Source organism: Bactrocera dorsalis, chromosome 2, assembly GCF_023373825.1.
Source record: "Bactrocera dorsalis isolate Fly_Bdor chromosome 2, ASM2337382v1, whole genome shotgun sequence".
Classification (NCBI taxonomy): Eukaryota; Metazoa; Arthropoda; class Insecta; order Diptera; family Tephritidae; genus Bactrocera; species Bactrocera dorsalis.
Genome location: NC_064304.1, coordinates 42,459,659 through 42,478,807, shown reverse-complemented (window position 1 = coordinate 42,478,807; position 19,149 = coordinate 42,459,659). Strand labels below are relative to the sequence as shown.

At 36.1% G+C, this 19,149-nt stretch overlaps 1 protein-coding gene across 4 annotated transcripts in view; it reads left to right on the top strand.

Annotated features, from left to right (window-relative positions):
• Positions 1–19,149, top strand: part of LOC125776421 (transcription factor SPT20 homolog) — a 354,201-nt gene that overhangs the window by 279,175 nt on the left and 55,877 nt on the right. The window contains exon 5 of one of the 4 annotated variants that reach the window (XM_049448218.1): positions 13,843–14,081. The exons of the other annotated variants lie outside the window; for them this stretch is intronic. Coding sequence (XP_049304175.1) covers positions 13,843–13,913 — 71 coding nt within the window. The 3' untranslated portion in view covers positions 13,914–14,081. Of the gene's footprint in view, positions 1–13,842; positions 14,082–19,149 lie in introns of those variants that run through there. 4 annotated transcript variants of the gene reach the window in all.

Genomic DNA, 19,149 nt, shown 5'->3' with positions numbered 1-19,149 from the left:
TGTCTGGTCGTTTGTTTTTCGCCACACGGAGACCGAGACTTTCCTACCATTCGCATCCCTTGATACACTCATCGATGATGTTAAATTAGGACTTTATGTTATTTGTTTTATATTTGTGAAATTTATTTGTATGCACATTTACCCAACAATTGAATCTCGGCCCTTTTTTGCCCTTTCATCACCCTTACCCACCGGCCACAAGCCTTTCCACGCCAACTAGAAGGAAAGCGAAGACCTTCACGGCAAATTTTCAAGTCGATTTATCATCTTCGAAATTTTGTTTGTCAAATTAATGGAAAACTTCTTACGACCCGTAATATGTATTTGTGCTTGTGAGTTTTATTTGTCTTTGCTCAAGGGTGCTTTTGGCAGGCTTTTTAATTCAAATTTGATTGTCCTATTTGTTTTCGAAAGCCAGACACAAAAGTACAAATGGCCGATTGTAAGAACTTTGAATTCCGTCTTAGACTTACTTTTATTGACAAAAGTGTTTTGTTGGTTTTGTTTGTGGTGATTGAACGAAAAATTATGTGCGCAGAGAAAAAGGGTGCACTAGTTTGCAGTGGTATGTTCTACGAAGTGTGAGGCGAGAACAAGACATCAAAGTTTGTTGCAAATAACTGAAGGAAGTTGCTTGTACTCGTAATTATATATGAATGCTATTTACTTTTCGAACATAAAGATTTATGTTTAAAGCAAGTAAGAAACAATTAAGGTAACAAGTCTTTAATTAAAATTAACAATAAAGTTTGACTTATTGGAGACTACCCACAATTCTGTAAGGCATCCATTAATATTGTTGTCTAGCTGTCAATATCTAGCAGAGGTTACTTTCAGACAAAGCGAAGCAAATTGCTTGGCTGGTATCGGGCTTAAAACTTGTGAAACTCTGGCGTACTTTTAGTACATTCCAAATTATTCGAATCATTAATACATTGTTTAGGTAATTACTGCTAGTTTTTGCTTTGAGATCATAAAATGTTTTCAATATTTCCAGGTTTTTGAGAAAAAACCAAAATTTATTTGTAAAACAAATCGAAAAAAAAAAAAAAATTCGATCTAGAACTAGTTTCGGAAACCTGTATAAACTTCAATGAAATCTTACGAGCGGTTTTCGAACTACATTGGTCACCAGTTCTTAAGAATTGGAACAGTCTCAAACTATAACCTGGCCTTGACCTGGAATAACTTGAAAACGATAACGATGTTTTTAAGAGAATCATCTCCTCCGATGAGGCTCACTTTCATCTGAGTGGTGCGGTAAATAAACAAAACTGTCGATTATGGTGCGAAGAGAATCCACAAATTATTCATGAGCAACAATTACATTCAACCAAATTGACAGTTTGGTGTGGTTTTTGGTCTAGTGGAATCATTGGTCCGGACTTCTTTCGAAATAAAGCTGGTGACACCGCTACTGTCAATGGACAGCGTTATAGATCGATGATAACTTTTTGTGACCGCAATCAGAAGAAGTTGTTCTTAACAACATCTGGTTGCAACAAGAAACGACATTAACGAAACCTTAGTAGCTCTTATACACGAAGGCTAGGCGAAAGGTTATTCCTGATTTCTACCGTTGAGGTTACCTTGAATGTAATGCATGGATGTCTTCCACACAGCCTCAATTTTCCGATAGCAAGCGAAAGGCAGCATGGCCACAGTTACTCAGCGAAACACTGGGTACTGAAATAAGTGCTCCCGGTGGAGGCAGGTTTGGGTTAAAAAAATAGCAGCCTAAACTATGTGTTTACGAAAGAGCAAAGGTATTTTACCATAATGTTTTCAACGATCTCTCGACTGTCTTTGAAGGCTTCGGACCACCCGTAAACTTTTGTGTTTGATAAAACTGAATCACTGTAAGCCTTTTCCAAGATTCACAACAATTCCACATACAAAATTTGGTTAGAAATACAAAATGGGAGAAAAATTCTTTGTTCGATATTTTTATCCATTGTAAAAATCGAAACGCTGTACTGAGATGTATCGACTTAAGCAGCTGCTGTAAACATACTGGTTGACAGATCGCGCTCATATTTGCCATAGTAATTATAGACAGTCCTATCAACTTAACAAAATACATGTTTTTGAAATATCATTTACCCAGAGTATATAATTTTGCCCCAATACATTACTGAAAATTCTATCTAATTTTTTTCTCATTACACTTCAAGAAAATGTTTATTTGCTCAATACAACATTTAGTTGTCCACAAATCTACGCGTTGTACTTTTTCTATTGCTTGAAAAATCCAATTTCCTTTCAATTTGCTATTTCCAAATTATAGCTATATATTTTTTTTTCGAGTGAAAAGTTCTCAAAACACTGCACAAGATTAAATTAAAATCATTTCAACTTTCACACCATCTGCCGGCGCACCGATTTTCAATTAACTCACTCCTCATTTCCGATAAGCACACTATAACACATGCGCATCACCTACACACACTTACAAATCGCCACAACTTTCTATTTACTTACTGCGCATTTCTTGCATCCGTTCGGCTCTGCTCATATGCCCGCCCGAGTTTCCTTGACATTTCCGTCTACAAATTGTGCGGTCACTTAACTAGTCGTACATATAGTACCCCATCCTTGCCCCACCGCAACAGCTACTAACACACATCGTTTTAAAAGTTTGAATTCCTCGCATTCTTCTTAAATGCTTTGGTCCCACATACTGTCGTCCCGTTGTCCTGCCTTCCTGCTGACAATCACTGTCGTCTGCACGTCGTTTTAGTTATTTCAACATCTTTTTAAATAAAGGGTGTGTACGCAACGACTTAGTCATGTGTGTGAGCACCTTTGACGCTTGTGCTATCCATCTCTACACGTAAGGGTGTGTGTGTGTGTGTTTCCGGTGTTTCTTGGCACATTCTTAAATCGAATTCTGTTTGTTTACCTTGGCAAAACTAATACACAATTTTTTTTGCCCTCAGTCTTAATGGAAATTTTCAAACACACATGCACGTTATGTATCCATTATATATACACACACACATATTATATATACATAAGGTATATAACCAAACATGTGTGTGTTTGAAAATTTTCTTGCCGTTTTATCACTGTTGCGTTGGTCCTTTTAAAAATGTCATTACTCGTTTGTGCACTTTTCAACTTTCTCTTATCGCTCCATTGTTGTTATTGTAATCCTATGAAGGGACTGTGGCAAGCGTACGCAAAGCCAGAAAGGGCGAAAGCTTACGCAATAACACTGTACTATGCAAGTCCTTCCTTTTAACAAAGCTCACATACATTTTTATGTATATGTATATCTATGTGTACCTATATTTATATGTGTTTGTGTGTGTTGGCATACCCGCTTAAGTGTTAAAACTGTTTTCCTGCCATAGTGGTCAGTTCCCTTGATTTGCTGGACTTTTCCTCAATTTCTTTTCATGCGGTGCTCATTTGTACGTTCATTGTTGTTCTTGTCACACATTGCGTTGCAAATGTCAAATCGCATTTGTTTTAAAGCTCTACACACAGCTGTCACTTGAAATTTACGAATTTATTCAATTTGTGCAGAGATTACCATGGAACTTGTGGAGGCATTAATGTCAACTTGGCAAAGTAAATTACTATTTAGGGTAGTCCAATTTAGTTTTTTTTTTCTTTCGAGGAAGTTATGTGGTAATATACCATTTGGTGTGACAAATAAGCAGAGATTTCAGCAAACATAAAGCTTACTGACTTAAAAAAAAATTTATAATTTTTGCTACTGTCAGTCATACCAACATAGAAAAAATATATTTCGCCCGAAATTTAAATAAAAAAGTCTTACTATTTTTTGCCAATAGTAGTATCTCGAGATTTGCTTTACCGATTTCAACAAAATTTGATATGTGACATTTCTCTGACATTCTCTTGTTACAGTGTTAAAATGGAGAAAATCGGACCACAGCCACGCCTACTATCCATCTAACACAATTTTAAAATTCCATTTGATACTTTCACTTTCCAGTAAGCAAATCAAAAATGAATAAATGTACCATGATAAAACTTTGAACAAATACTGCTTTTAAGGTGTTCCAACTTATGACTAAATATTGCGTAAATCGACAAAAATTGTTCAAGTCCCTGGGTACTTAACATGTGAACCCAGTGTTTATAGGTGACTTTTTACGGATATCGAATATCGTAAAATAATAGTACAAATGGATTAAATCGGGTCAATACTTCCCTTAGCCTCCATATACCGAACATAAAGACTTTCGAACTTCCGGTTGACATTATACGGCATATATCGACCCATATGTGAGTTATTTTAATAAAATTAAGAGAGTGTATTTTTCTTATAATGGTGAACATTTTTGGAATGAATAAAATGGAGTGAAAACTCGTCCTAGAGCCCTTATAACTAACCTTCCCTGGCTTTAATCCTTAGAGCTTAGCTCTTCCTTACTTGTTTTTTTTTTTGTTCTTTCAGCACTTCTACACTGGTCTATATTTATAGTGTTTAATCTCAAGAAAATTCGTTACGAGTTGATAATTTTTTAAGGATTGATTCTTCAAATAATGAAAACCAATTTTGAATTGAGTTACACTACATAAATACTCAAACGCCTCTCTCTCAGGTTTGTAACGAGTAATGATCTCTACTTATTTCTCTAACCATATTTTTTTATTTCGGGCACCTCGATTCCAAATTACTTGCTACTTTCTATTCTTATATTACTAATAACTAAGCAACACAGTTTAGATCCACTCCACTTCAAATTGTAGTTATGACTACACAAATTGAACTTTTTACGATATATGGAAGTTAAAGTCAAAAAACCAGTAAAGCAAGTTTGTTCGCCGTAACTGGCTTCTGACGTTAGGGTTTAAGGTCTAGTAGTGTTTTTAAGCATTAGTAACTCATTATCTTCAATAATTGCAAACCTCACAGCGTATTTCAGGCTTCAAAAAGCTTCTCATAATATTTCTTTAAACTTTCATAAGTAGCCTAACTCGTGTTTAATGTTTTTCATGCTGAGAATTTGAGTTCGAAACAACGGGTTTTAAAATTAAATCAAGAATGATAAATTCAAGAGTGAGAGACACGCACTTTCAAAACCAAAAGTTTAGACTTCTATGCTAAAGTAAGCTAAGTATATACATCCTTTGGTTCATGACGTCACGTCACGTGATACATAGCAAATATACCAATCCAGTAATAGTATAAAATTGTCGCTATCTCTATTTCTATCTTTTGTGAATTTAACAAAACTTGGGATGAAATTGAAAATAGTTTGAATGAAAGCGGTTTGACCATATTGTCGAAATCACATGGAGCGGTGGCGCTTTTGAAACGATTCTTGCTGATTCACATACAGCTTTTGCTACACTTTACCATTATACATTTACTTTGACAGATGATTTGCTTTGACATATGACAATGTATGCTTCTGTATAAGTTCATTTAAATTGAGATGAGCAACGCAAAGCAAAGCAAACTGTTGGGCAACTCTCATTTCTTTATGCTCTGTCAAGCACCAATCTTTGTTTTTATTAGAGAGAAGCACGAAAAGCAAAGCCTCATATTCAGGCCTTTATTATGGCATATCCTTCGCTTTCTTCGCTTCGTTGTCAAAGTATGAATTGACAAGCAAAGCGTGAAAAGTGACTTATATAAGTGTGAGATAGTGTGTAAATCAACCATAATTATCTGCTCCGAGTACTTGACTTCCCTTTAAGATTCACAGTTTTCAAAATTTTTTTGGTGCTAATAGAAGTTTTTAAGGCACATAATAGCTTGCCAGCTTTTTATGAAACTAATGGAATATTTAGTATTATAAACGATATATATTATGCTTTTTATCTGTATCTAAATTAATATGTTTCAATATTATTTACAAATTTTTATACACAATATTTTCTTCGATTATGCTAATTCTGACTTTAATTAGTTTAACTACTTTCTATGTACATTCATTTAAATATATATACTTTTTTCCGACATATATTTTTTTGTTGTTAATGTGTTTTAAAGTCACTTTCTTGCTCTTATGTGGTACTGACTAATGTCAATTCGTCTGCCACGGGCTCAATCGGTTGGAAAAAACTCACTCAATTGTTTGACCAGCCTCCACATGACGTTTTCACTTTGGCAATTGGCAACGCAAAATCGAAAAGTTTTCCAATTAAAAATGGAAAGCCGCAAATAACCAAAAAAAAAGCAGCGAAAGTTTTTCGCGTTTGCAACCAATTCGTTTATTTCGAAATCCTTTTCGCTGTCTAACAACAACAGACAAGCGGCAGCTGTCAGTGGTTTTGCGTAAAAACCCTTTTTGCTCTGGCTGTAATCAAATTTTAATTTTCATTATTGTGGGTACGAGTTGCGTGAGCGACTTGTGGCGCTTTGCGGTTGACCAGCACTTGAAGGGTCTGGGGTACAGAGAGACAGTTGCAATGGCTACAAATTATTATATATTTTTATTTTTTATTTTGAGGTTCGAATGCGTAAAACAGAAGAGTTAGAGAGGAAGAAAGCAAGAAAGTAAGAGAGAGGGTTTTTGCTAGCTAAAAGAAAGCGCTAAAAGAAGAGTTGGGCTGCGTCGCCCTCAAAGCAAAAAGTGCAATATTACCAAGGTTGCGTAGACAACGCCACACTGTATTCAAATTTAAAATATCCTCACTCACACTTTTGCCAAATCGAACCGAGTGTTCTTTTGATTATTCACGCTTTCGATTTGGCAGCTCAATTCATATATATTTACATTTACTTAACCATTCATCAAACTCTTTATATGCGCACAGCATACATCTGTTTGCATTATCTAGTAGATCTATCATATCGACCTCTCATAGAGTCAACGCTGTGGTGTTTGCGTGCTGCGCGCCTGGAAATCCACTCAGCAGCCGCAAAACCACAACATAAATGCACAATGTGTACATACATATATGCATTACAGTTGAACGCTTTTTACGCTTCTCTACCGCCAATGAATCGCAACAAGGCAAATACCGAGCACGCCACACACCCACTCGGCCACACACACGCACGTGTTTCCGACAAGCCGTAAACAAACACACATGCGAACTTCGAAAAACCTCACACACACATATATGCACGAATATATAATCAAAATTGTTTGCGGGTACATATATACACACATACATACATGTGCTATGTACAGCTGAGACAGCTTATTTGACACACCCAACCCGCACGCCTCTTCCGCCTTCTCTCCACTAAAACGCTCTTCGAATTCGTTGTTTTTGCTCAAGCCTATTGTTGAATTTGCATGTTTTTGTCATTGTTATTGTTGTACATTTGTCGTTATTCGCGCGCACCACATGTTCAATTAAAATTGTACATAAAATCTCATAACCATCAACACCATGCGCCAATTCAAATCGAAGCCCCGACCCCTCGACCACACACAACACACACCCCCGCCAATCTGTGTGTGATCTGTGTCTTCCAAACTTGACGGCAAACAAAGCCGCCAGCTCAGTTGTTGACACTGCTGCTGCTGCACGGTTCACCATTTCAATCGATTGACGCGACAACAATTTTAATATTAACACCAACAACAATGATGATATTATAATGGAAAAACCGCAAATTCAACTGACAACATGAGGCGTTGTGGAGCCACACAGTTATCCTACATAGTTAGCCAGACAATAAGCTATGGGCGGCCATGCGCTGGCGACGGTAGGGTGTTGGCTCGTTTTATAGAATCGATTGTAATGGCTTCTTTAGAAATTTCTTTCATTTATGGCTCGCCATTTTTATTTAGGAAATTATGATGTGACTAAATAAAATTCTTGCCATCCAGCGTCATAATTTTTTAAGCGGAATATAAGATGCAGTAGTCAATCATTTCTATGATCTGACAGCACTGTTATCTAATCGAACTCAATACAAGAGAGCTTGTTGGTAGCTCATTAAATATTATTAATACAAGCTTCTGCCTCTGTATTTCATTACGATTGTATAATATCTGGTAAAAAGAAATCTGCTATTTTGCCAATAGAATAGATAGATTGACATGGAAATATAAAATCAAGCGTCTGAAGGAAACAATCGCCCATAACTGGCAAACTTTGGCAAATTAGAAAGAAAATATGCTCCACCAGAACAAAGCCACGTCATACACAACGATAGTGACTCGCCAGAAGACCCCGCGAGTTTGGGTGGTACGTCATTTGTTGCCAGTCTATGGCGAATGATTTTGCTGTTGAAAAATTCTCATCAAGAGAAGCTTATGGAACTCGTTTGTCCCAATTCTTTACCAATAGGAACTATGATTTCTAAACTAGTGATATTATGAAATTATCGTCAAAACGGCGATAAGTTATGGAACAGAACGATGCCAAATAAACCAGATAATTCCAACTATAATAAATAAAACCTTAAATTTGGTGACAAAGTAAGGGATTTCTATTTCCGATTTGGCATTCTAATAAGACTACATATAACTAACTATTGTTGCACTAGCTTGAGTTATCCATTAAAAACTTTACACACTGCTCCTATAGAGGCAGTATTTAATTACATAATACAACCACAGTTTTTCCAATCCCCGAAACAGTTGTTAAAGTCTATTTCCGGAATAACCTTCAATGCGATAACGATTCAGGTTTAATGTCTTCAAAACGGTTCCCTGAAGCAGTCGTTTGAGTTTGTTGAATAACCAGAAGTCTCACGGAGCTAAAGGCGAATACAGTGATTACGGCACGATATTGGTTGAAAATTGAGCGAAAAACTCTCGAAGAATAAATGCAGTATGCGACGGTACATTATCGCCCAAACGACTCATAACACTCAAATGCTATTTCTTGTTAACAGTTTGGCCATTATCGGAAGGATTTCGGAGAGCACCACACCTCGATAATCGAAGAAAACTGTCAAAATGATCGAATTGATCTTTAAACTGCCTTGACTTGGTCTTTTCGGCTTCGGCTCATCTTTGTCACGATATTCGGCCGATTGAGCATCTGTTTCCGGGTCGTCAGGAAAGATCCAAGACTCATCGCAAGTAATAATGTGTTTCATTACATCCTGGTAGTCGGAAAGCATTGTTTTACAGACCTTAACGCGACGCTATTCTCGAAAAAATTTAGTGACTTTGGGTCCTGTCGTGCTTTCACTTTGCTTAGGCCCTAATAATCTTTCAAAATGGTTTTCACTGATTCATCCGATATTCCAACGATACCAACGAGATCTCTGACTTTTAATCGTCGATTGTCAAGGGTTCAACTCTCCAAAGCTAGCCGTATGCGGTATTAATTGATTTGGAAAAGCTGAAGCTATAGGTAAAGCCACGAACATTTTGCGTTACAACCGCGGTGATTCATATGGTTTTAAAAGCTTTGGAGCCGATAGGCTACTTAATTATCTTTATCGACTTGTCTCAGAAACCCATCTAAAGACAGATTCTGATCTACATTTGAGGTTAAGTTCGCACTATGAAGTAATTTAGGTCTAAATACTAAATAGTCTAAAGCTTTATAGTAGCCTTATCAGATCGGTTACATTTGCGATAATATTTGTAATTAACCATCAATATTGCTATAGCTCACATAACATCCATATTGAAAGAAATCTTGACTTAGACATATTCACTAGATAGTGGTAATTAAAACAGCATCTGTAATATACTAATACCTACATGTAACTAAATAAAATGAAATAAGTAGCTAATAGTCGTTTTCACCAGTAGGAAATTCATATGCTTAAGCAGTACCCGATATACGAATCAGCAATGATACGAGAGTACATGGGATATAAAAATTTAAGAAATAACAGTGTAGTGTCAGTGGGTAAACATCTTGCATGGAAGGATGTTATGGGAAACGAGATCACTAATCAGCTAGCTAGTATAGCCTATAGGACCGAAGCCAACAATAACAAAGAAGAACTCCGGAAAGAAGAAAAGGATTAAAATTTATCATTATTGGTAGTTCTGTCTGGAGCTTGTCAAAGGTTCGCTTTTCAATGATTATATAGACCTACAAACTTCGTTATCAGCCTAACGAGGTAAATTGAGACCGCTTATAGTGATGTCTGTGGGCTACTGCAAACTAAGGTATCACAGCATCAAACTGGGTAGGTGATCGACCGACATTTTTCGGTACTGTGAACTTGCCTCAGACACATAGGAGCTGCTACGCCTTAAAGGCAAAGTCATTGGAATGCCATATACGCAAAAATAGCACATCTCCTCCATTGACCCAAAAGTGTTGTTAACCCTCCCTAATGCATTGTGGTCGGAGATTGTTTACTTATATCTATTTCCCACTTAGAAGAACTTTATTTTCAGGAAGTACTTTTTCGGGAAAGTTTTGATTAAAGCAATTAGAGTACCGAAATTTGTATGAATACACTTTCTCATGCCATCCATTTCCTACAGTGCCTGGATGCAGCACCCAAAATCACACACAACACAGGATATTTCATTTGCATGCCTTTTGCGCTCGCTTCCGTTCTGCGCTATTACACAAGCATGTTGTTACTACTCGGCCACGAACACACCTACAACCACAGTGTAATGCTTACGTACTTATGTGCATGTGTGGGTGTGCGCATTAATGCCAATGTCGTTGCTGGTAGCATTAATTTGTGAAGAATGTTTTGTTGTTGCAGCTGGCAGTCGCTTTGAATGGCCATTGAATGGTGTCGCCGCCAATGGTGCATCCACGCCGGTTGCCCTGTTTTGATTGCGACCAACTTGTCGCGCCGCCAGTGTTCTTGATCCTCATTATACATTTCCGCTTGATTAGTGACGAAAGTGGCTGCGTTGATTGTGGCGGTATAGGGAGGCTACGCTTTTATGCCTGCAGCTAAATATATCGGCAATCAAATTACATGAAATCGTAAGATTTTTTATAGGTCTCCACCGCCGGTGTGCAAACACTCTTCATTATGGATATCAACTTGAGCTTTGCTTGAGTTTGCTTTGCAATTGAGCTGTAATTTACACGTTGCCCGCCGCGTGTTGCCATTAAAAAAGGTTCACGCCCAACGGCCATGGCTATGTGTGAGCGTGTGTGTGTGGGTGCTGCTAAATCTGCATTCAAGTGGTGTTGTTGTGGTGTTGAAGTTTATGACTTTGATGTTTTCGCAATTCAAAAGGGAATTAAAGCTTCATCCCGCGCACTTGCCCAACCGTGTGTGTGTGTGTGAAGCGTTTGTGGTTTCAACGCGTCTCATTATCCTCATTAATATTACGAGTAATGCGAGTACTTATATGTGTGAGATGCGTGTATGTGTGCGCCGATGTTTTATACACTGCCTCACTTTTGTTTGCGGTGATTTGGCTGTTGATGGGTTTTTGGTTGCGCTCGAATCGCTTTCCACAGCTGCTCCTACTATTTTACCGCTTTTGCAGTTTTATGCCTTTCGCACGCATTTATTCACACCGCACTTTGCGCCGTTTTAATGTACTTAGTTTGAGGATTTTTAACTCGATGCCTACTACGCCCTCAGCTGGTACTTATATGGCAACTTGTGCGCTCATAAAATTCATTATGCCCTTTGCATCGCCATTATTTTATACATGCATGAACACAAACACACACACACATCTGTATCTCTAACTGCGAGTAGCCATTATTATTAAGTGCGAAAGTTTGATCGTTTGCAGTTTGCTTTAGTAGCCATTTCAATGCTGGTTTTAGATTTTTCCGGATGAGGTCAATAAAATTTCGAACTACGGTAACTGTTATGTGTCTGGTAAGCTTAAAATTGAAAGTATTTTATGCTTTTATTTACACCAATGGTAAAGCCAATATATGATACAGTTATATCAAATAATAATCCAAAACTTACTTCTTTATGTATACTCTTTCACTTTGGAATTTATTTAATAAAAAAAAAATATTGTATCTTTGACATTAATTGGACTCAAGTAAAATTGATGAGTTCCTCAAGATATAAGGATGTTTCTTTGATGGCTAGGCTAAGTAGATTGAAGACTAAAGGCATTAAGCATAAGAGTTGGAACTTTTTCTAAAAGGATCTCACAGTACCGCTTTATTTTAAGTCACTTTTCTCAAAATGGTTTTAAGTTTGTTCGAGGGCTGCTATATATATTTCTGGCCTAATAATGAAAGTAGGCATATTTATCAACGAAAATGTTTTTTTCGTTGTTGCCTAGTCCAGAAATATATATAGCAGCCTATGTATGAGAACATGCTCGATACTCGCACAGTTAACTAAACAGAACACAGAACAACAGAAACAGAAACAGAAATTAGTTTGTCTTCGAAATACTGTATAAGTATCTACTCATGAGAATCGCTGAACTTTAGCCCATTTAGATTGCAGACAGGGTAAAATGTACCAATGTTATTTTTTGCTAATACAGCCTGGACTGTTATTTGCTTGATGTATGCTCAGGGTAGTTATTATTATGTAAACTTAAATTGGGAAAATTTTGGAGTTTAATAGTTATACCAATTTGAAGTGAATTTATCGGAAGCGAAATAGTTTGCTCAGTGTTTAAGAGGTCACACCCACTTGTGAATTTAAAAAAATCGATATTTTTCTCCACATATGTGTTCAGATATTTACGTGAATCTTCGTTTTATGAAAAAATATTATTAATTTACCTACATTAATGTTGTCGCATTAATAGTTCCCATTCGACATTATGCACTTGTATCGGTGCTTCTTCCGATCACGGAAATACTTCTCGAGCTCGATTTTTGGGCCTTTACATCCTTCAGCAATTTTCATCTAGGCTTGAAAAACAATAGCCTAAAGGGTTCTCTTTATTTTTGGAAATAGGAAAAAATCACACTGAGCTATGTCTAGTGAATATAGAGGCTGGGGCATCCATAGTATTATTGTTGGACAAGAATTTACGAACAAGATTTTTATCATTTTTATTAAGCGAAAAACGCCAAGCTCATAAAAACACGTCTCACTTTAGCGGTTGCTGGAGATAAAGTAGGCAATGAATATAACGGAAATATTTATTGTAGTTTAGAAACATATATAGCAACATATTAAATATAATTTGGCAATTGGACTCTTCAAACCACGAAATTCTAAAATAAGTTTGAGAATATTGTCCATAGGCTTGAAGTTAAATACTTTCGGAGATATGACCTTAAAGGCGTAATACTCGAAACGTTGTTTTCAAATTTGGTGAGAAAAATTGCTCCGAAACGAAACTGTTCTATTTAAAGTTTTCACACAACCATTTTAGATATATTTGCCAGGTAAATATCGGAAGATTACGATTTTATAAGTCACTTGGAAGTGAAAATACATCCCTAAAAATACTTTTTTGGGAAGCCGCCATTTTTTTTCTTTTATAAAGAATCTCCTAGTCATTTGTTCATTATCTGTAATGCATATAATAATGGATCGTCAAACACCTGCTTTCGGAGATCGTCCTGGAAATCGGGATTAAGGGAATGCAAACATATTCGAAATGAATCGCCGCGTATTAAAGCTTATTAGTTTCTGGAAATGTAAATTGTTTTATGAAATAAAATGCCCTTTCAATTAAAGAAAGAAACGCTCAGAAAGGAGTTTTTTTCAGATCTGAAAGTGGATATAATCTTTTTAACAAACAATTACACGAGGAAAGCATTACACAATGCGTGAGACTATTTGATTAGATAAGCTATAAAAATAAGCTGTTTAAAGCTTATATTGTCTTCTCTCTATATTAGCTATATGGCTTTGTACATGGTGTGTTCTTGTGCAGACCATAATATGACTCTTTAATCATTTATCATTTGATTATCTATTATTTAAGCGATTTAAATAGTTATATCGTTCAAAGCTGCTTTCGTCACATAGTTTTTTGTTAGCACATATTTATAATAAGTAATATTCATACCAATTATTGTTCAGTACTAATAAATGCTTTACTTTTTTTTCTTTTGCAGGTAAATCCATTTCTAAATACCACATAGTAACTGGTTGTTTTATCGGTAAGGTTTGTAGCTTTATTACTTAGTAGGTATTATTAGTTCCTATTACTGAGTAGTCTTGACTTTATTACTGAATTTATTTTTCACCAAGTGTCATTGGGCAGAAATCTGTCTTAAGTATTTCACAGCTTGATTCAAAGGTTATCAAACTTCGTCTTCCAGTATGTAGTTTAATTTCTCCATCTTATTTTCATTTGTAACCGGGTTCAAAGTGAAAAAACTGGCTTCCCCCAGTTATTTCCTTAATTATGTATATTTCTTTGAATATTATTACAACTTTTACTAATAATTTTTTTTTTTAAATCAATTTTTTGTTTTATTTTGTTTTTAAGATCAATTTCGGTTAGGTTTTTAGGTATATGAATTCCAATGTTCTAATTTTTATGCTATAAAAATCTTACAAAATAAATAATTATGTTTGCATTCGAAATTATTTTGTGATTATTTATGCAATTTCATGTTGTTTGAAATAAAGCTTTATTAATATACATATACATGCACACATTCTTTCATATGTATATACACTGGCATTTAGAGATAAATATGCTTTTGTATATATAAATATTTTACATTCGTGCGCTTAATTAAATTCTCAGTGACAGGCTGATCTAGCCTCTTCAATCCTCATGAGATTATCCACATTAATTTCCTTTTGTGTGTGTGTCTGTGAGTAATAATATTTCAATTAAATCAAAAGCAGACGTAATGCAAACAGAGAACTTGAAATGCAGCATTAATTGAGTTGACAGTCATAATTGACTACAGACAATGTCATGTTGTTTACTGCTTTTGAATTATTTACATTGCGTAAGCCATTCGAACATAAATTATTATTTGGACACGGACAAGTATATTATAATGTAATGTATTTTATAAAATAGCAATATATTTATCATACTTGTACACATCTTTGAAACTGATTATAATATGAAAATGTTGAACTGTTACACCTATTTAATATTAAATAAGTAATGAAATTGGTAATCATTTTGGTTAAGGCTACAAATATTGTGTGAATGCCTTGAGCAAAGATTCATTGCATTCAGATAGAAAAAATATGTTCTCTGAAGTTGTATCTTACTAGCAACTTGTCTTTAATGCCTTTGTACATATATTATTTTGCTTGCAAATAAGTCCAATGTCTTCTCTTAAATCAATTATTTTCATAAAATCTATAATTGTAATGAGTACTAATTGAATGTAGTTAGTAGAAAATGATTTTAGAGTTTTTTTTTATTTATTAACTATATTTTTTATAGTCGAGCTCTAAACGACTCCATTAAAATCGCTTTGGTTTTTATATAATAACACACTCCTGAATCTTTTTATATTTAAAAGGTAAAGAACAAAACACATAATATTCTAAACTATATTATTAATATAAAATTTCGGGAATTCGCATCCATTTTAGGTAGGTGGTAGGTAGGTGTACAGTGTATAGAGCGGCTGAACAGTCTATCAAATCGTAACCAAGTGCACCTTATCTGGATATACGGTCGTAAAGGTATACATCATCCAACAAGCTAGAACCCGAACTTTTCAATGCGGTTGGTCCCCTTACCATAAAAGAGCTGCTCCGCAAGGTTGAAGAAGTGCGTAGGGAGGTGTATTGGCAACAACTCCATAGCATTCACCATGCCAATTTGCTAATAGGTGGTTACAACCTCGAAAGGTTTAATTATGCAATCAACCTCCCAAGGGACAAACTCAAAGTACTTGTCGCCTTCTACACTGGCCGTTGCAAGTTCAAGAAGCACTTATAAAACATGGGCCAGCTTCTTTTACGAAATACCGATTCTGCGACATGTAGCCTGAAACTACAGAACACCTCTTAAATGACTGCACAGCTGTCTGTAGGCGGAGGATAAAGACCCTTGGATCCATGTTTCCAAATAGAGATCACAACGCCTCAATAGCACCCAGCAGTTTATTGGAATTTATCAATATGCTGAAGCTAACTGAGTCGTTGTGTGCAATCCTCATTTATTTAGGTAATCTAAGTAGGGATGCAGCTCGCTAAAACAGCGCTAGATATGTTTTTTTTTTCGAAAGGCCTTTATAATCTTGCTCTCTTTATGAAAATGACAGCCATTCAAGGTTTGTTGCCTGAAGAGTTTTAGGTATTCTGTATCGAGTGTGTGGTAGAGCTGAGCATTCACATAAAAAGTGGAAAACATGTTTCCTTATTCTCTTCAAGCTATCAGCTCAGCCACTTTTGCAAGGCAAATTTTGTTGTTTTAATTATTATTTTCATATTGTCTCTTGCATTCATTACATTCTATCTCCACAATATTAAATACCTGCAAACAATTTTGTTCACCACAATTAGTCAATGCAACTGCGTTGTTCTGATTGCAATCACAACCTTTTCAATTTCCACCTCTCTATTTACAGTTATGTCCACATCAAATGAAATACTATTTGGCAAATTAAGGCCGGCTGTATTTACAGCGCGAAAATATATAGTTTTTGTTCATTTTGTTGCTGTTCATTAGTCGTTAACTGACTTAGTGGCTAAAATATGCAAATCGAATTTGTCTGAACACACACATTTGCATTTAATATTCAACAAAATGGCGTCAATAAACGCTTTTATCATGCTTATCGCTAGACAAGCGCCCACAGCAACAACAAGCATGCGCCGGAAAAAATACTTAAAAGCAATTGTGACAATTTCATCCACCACCCCGAAATCAGTCATTTATCAATTAGCTAAAAACACGCCGACTGGCACAATCAAAAGCGACAATTTTACTAACATAATTAAATTAGCCACATGAATGGGTGTGTGTGTGTGTGGATTGTGGCATAGCATAGCATGGCATAGAACCGCACAACAGGTTTTGCCAAACAAATTTGCCTAAAAATGTTGGCCAACAGCCGCGTCGGCACGCTTGAACGCGCTTTAGAAAACTGCAAAAAGGATCTATTTAATAAGTCCGCCTGCTATCATGCCACGGCCGTTTGCGCGTTCGTTCGTCCAACTGGTGGACTGTGTGTCTAACAGCTTGCGGCGACTAACTGGCAGCACACCGTTTGAGCTCTTAATAAATTGCTGAGCCTTACCTTTTGGGGATTTGCATTTGAATAAGTTCGTCATGGCATTTTTATGTATACACTAGGGCGATACTAAAATGTTGTGAACACAGTTTTACAATTTTTTTTTTAACTAAAGTCGTCCAAAAATTAAATGTAATATCATCCGGTTAAGACGCGAAAAATATTTAATTTTTTTTGTTGTTTCTTTAATACAATATATATTTTGTTCACATCATCTATACTATATAATATTATTAGCGATAGAGAGTGTGAGGGTAAAAAGACGCAAGTGAGAGTTCATAGAACTATGTGCCACTGCACTGAAACTCGGCTCATTTACGAATTCAATTATTTGGACCTCAAAAATGGGTGTTCTTCTTCTTTATTGACGTAGATACCGCTTTCGCGGTTATAACCGAGTTTACAACAGCGCTGCTTGGCTTGAGCTTGAGTGTTTTCATCCATTCGGATGACATGTCCTAGCCAGCGTAAACGCTGTCACTTTATTCACAGAACTATTGTATGTCAATATGTAGTCATATGTCTTGTACAACTCATCGTTCCATCGAATTGCCAATGCACAAAGGACCATAAATCTTCCGTAGAACATTTCGCTCGGAAACTCTTACGCTAGAATTCGGTCTTTGTTAATCGAGAGGACTTTACTTCTCAAATGCCTACTCAGTCCGAAGTAGCACCTGTTGGCAAGAATTATTCTGCGGTGGATTTCGAAGCTGGCGTTGTTGCTCGTGTTAATACTGGTTCCAAGATAGGCAAATTATCTACGACTTCGCAGTTATGACTGTCAACAGTGACATGGCAGCCAAGTGGCGAGTGCGACGATTGTTTGTTTGATGACAGAAGATATTTTGTCCTTCACTACCATAGCCATTTGCTTCGCTTGTTAATCCAGTATGGAGAAAGCAGATCTAACGCCGTGATTGTTAAGGTCAATCTATTTATGTCATCGACGTACGCCAGCAGCTGTACACTCTTATAGAAGATTGTACCTACCCTATTCAGATCTGCAGCTCGAATTATTTTCTTCAGAAGTAGATTAAAAAATCACAGCATAAAGTTAAGGGTTTGCTATTATGTTTTCAAAATATTTCGGACAAGTGCCCGCCGTGGCATTATCGCATAAATTCCGCTGAAAGGCAAAATGTTTTTGCGTCTAGTTTCTTGTGAAAATCGCGTTCAGTGACTTTTTAAAGGATTACCCCAATGTACTCACATAGATGTATGAGTATTATGCGACAGCATACGCCTCTGTATTGTACAATAAGTACATACACATGTTCGCAGCCACACGTTGGTTGAGGTGAAAATTTGCATTTTCTCTTTGATGGCGCGAAATTAGCTGACACTACACTTTTCACCTGATTGTCTGCTCTCGCAGCTCGGGAGAGTGAGTTAAAATAGAAGTTATTTTTCGAAAACAAATGGGCGTAGATATGTGTGTGTTATCTAAAAATGCTTTATTACATCTATGTATTGAATGTGTCTATGGCATAAGTGACTACAAATATACACATATACATACACATTAGCATATTTAAAGTCGTGTTTGCACGCCTCCTAACAAACTCGATTTTGGAATTTAATCAACAAAAGGCTGCAATGCCTTTGATGTTTATCCCACTCATAGTCAATACAACGGAAATATTTGCTGAAGAATGATTTTACACACACAAACCGCTATATATGTATGTACATACAGACTGAGTGCATGGCCCAGCTATAAGTTTAATTTCGCAATTGGCCTTTTGCCCCAATGAGCAAGGTATGTATTTATGATTATGCAAATGTACCTACGCTTATGTCAAATTAATCAGAAAATTCCCGTTATTCGCTGAGTGGCTGAATTTGTAATTTGATTATAGAAATGGTTTTTCGATATAAATCATCAATTTTCGATAATTAGCATTATTTATGCGGTAAGGCCTAACTTGAAGACGAAAGAGACTTTCGAATTATGAGTTGCTTTGAGAATATATATTCCAATGATGGATTATAACCGTTTTGAATCCAACTAACAAATTTTCAATTCTTCCCGCCTTCGAATATTCAAAAAAGTCATAATGCTGCTTCACTAAAGGTCATAAGATAGTTAGCGGAAAAATCTAGAATCATTGCACTCTCTAGCGCCAGAAATAAGTCTCACAATTGACTTCAGAGAAGAAAAGTTGTAGTACACCTATATGCGATGCGCAAAGGTCTGAA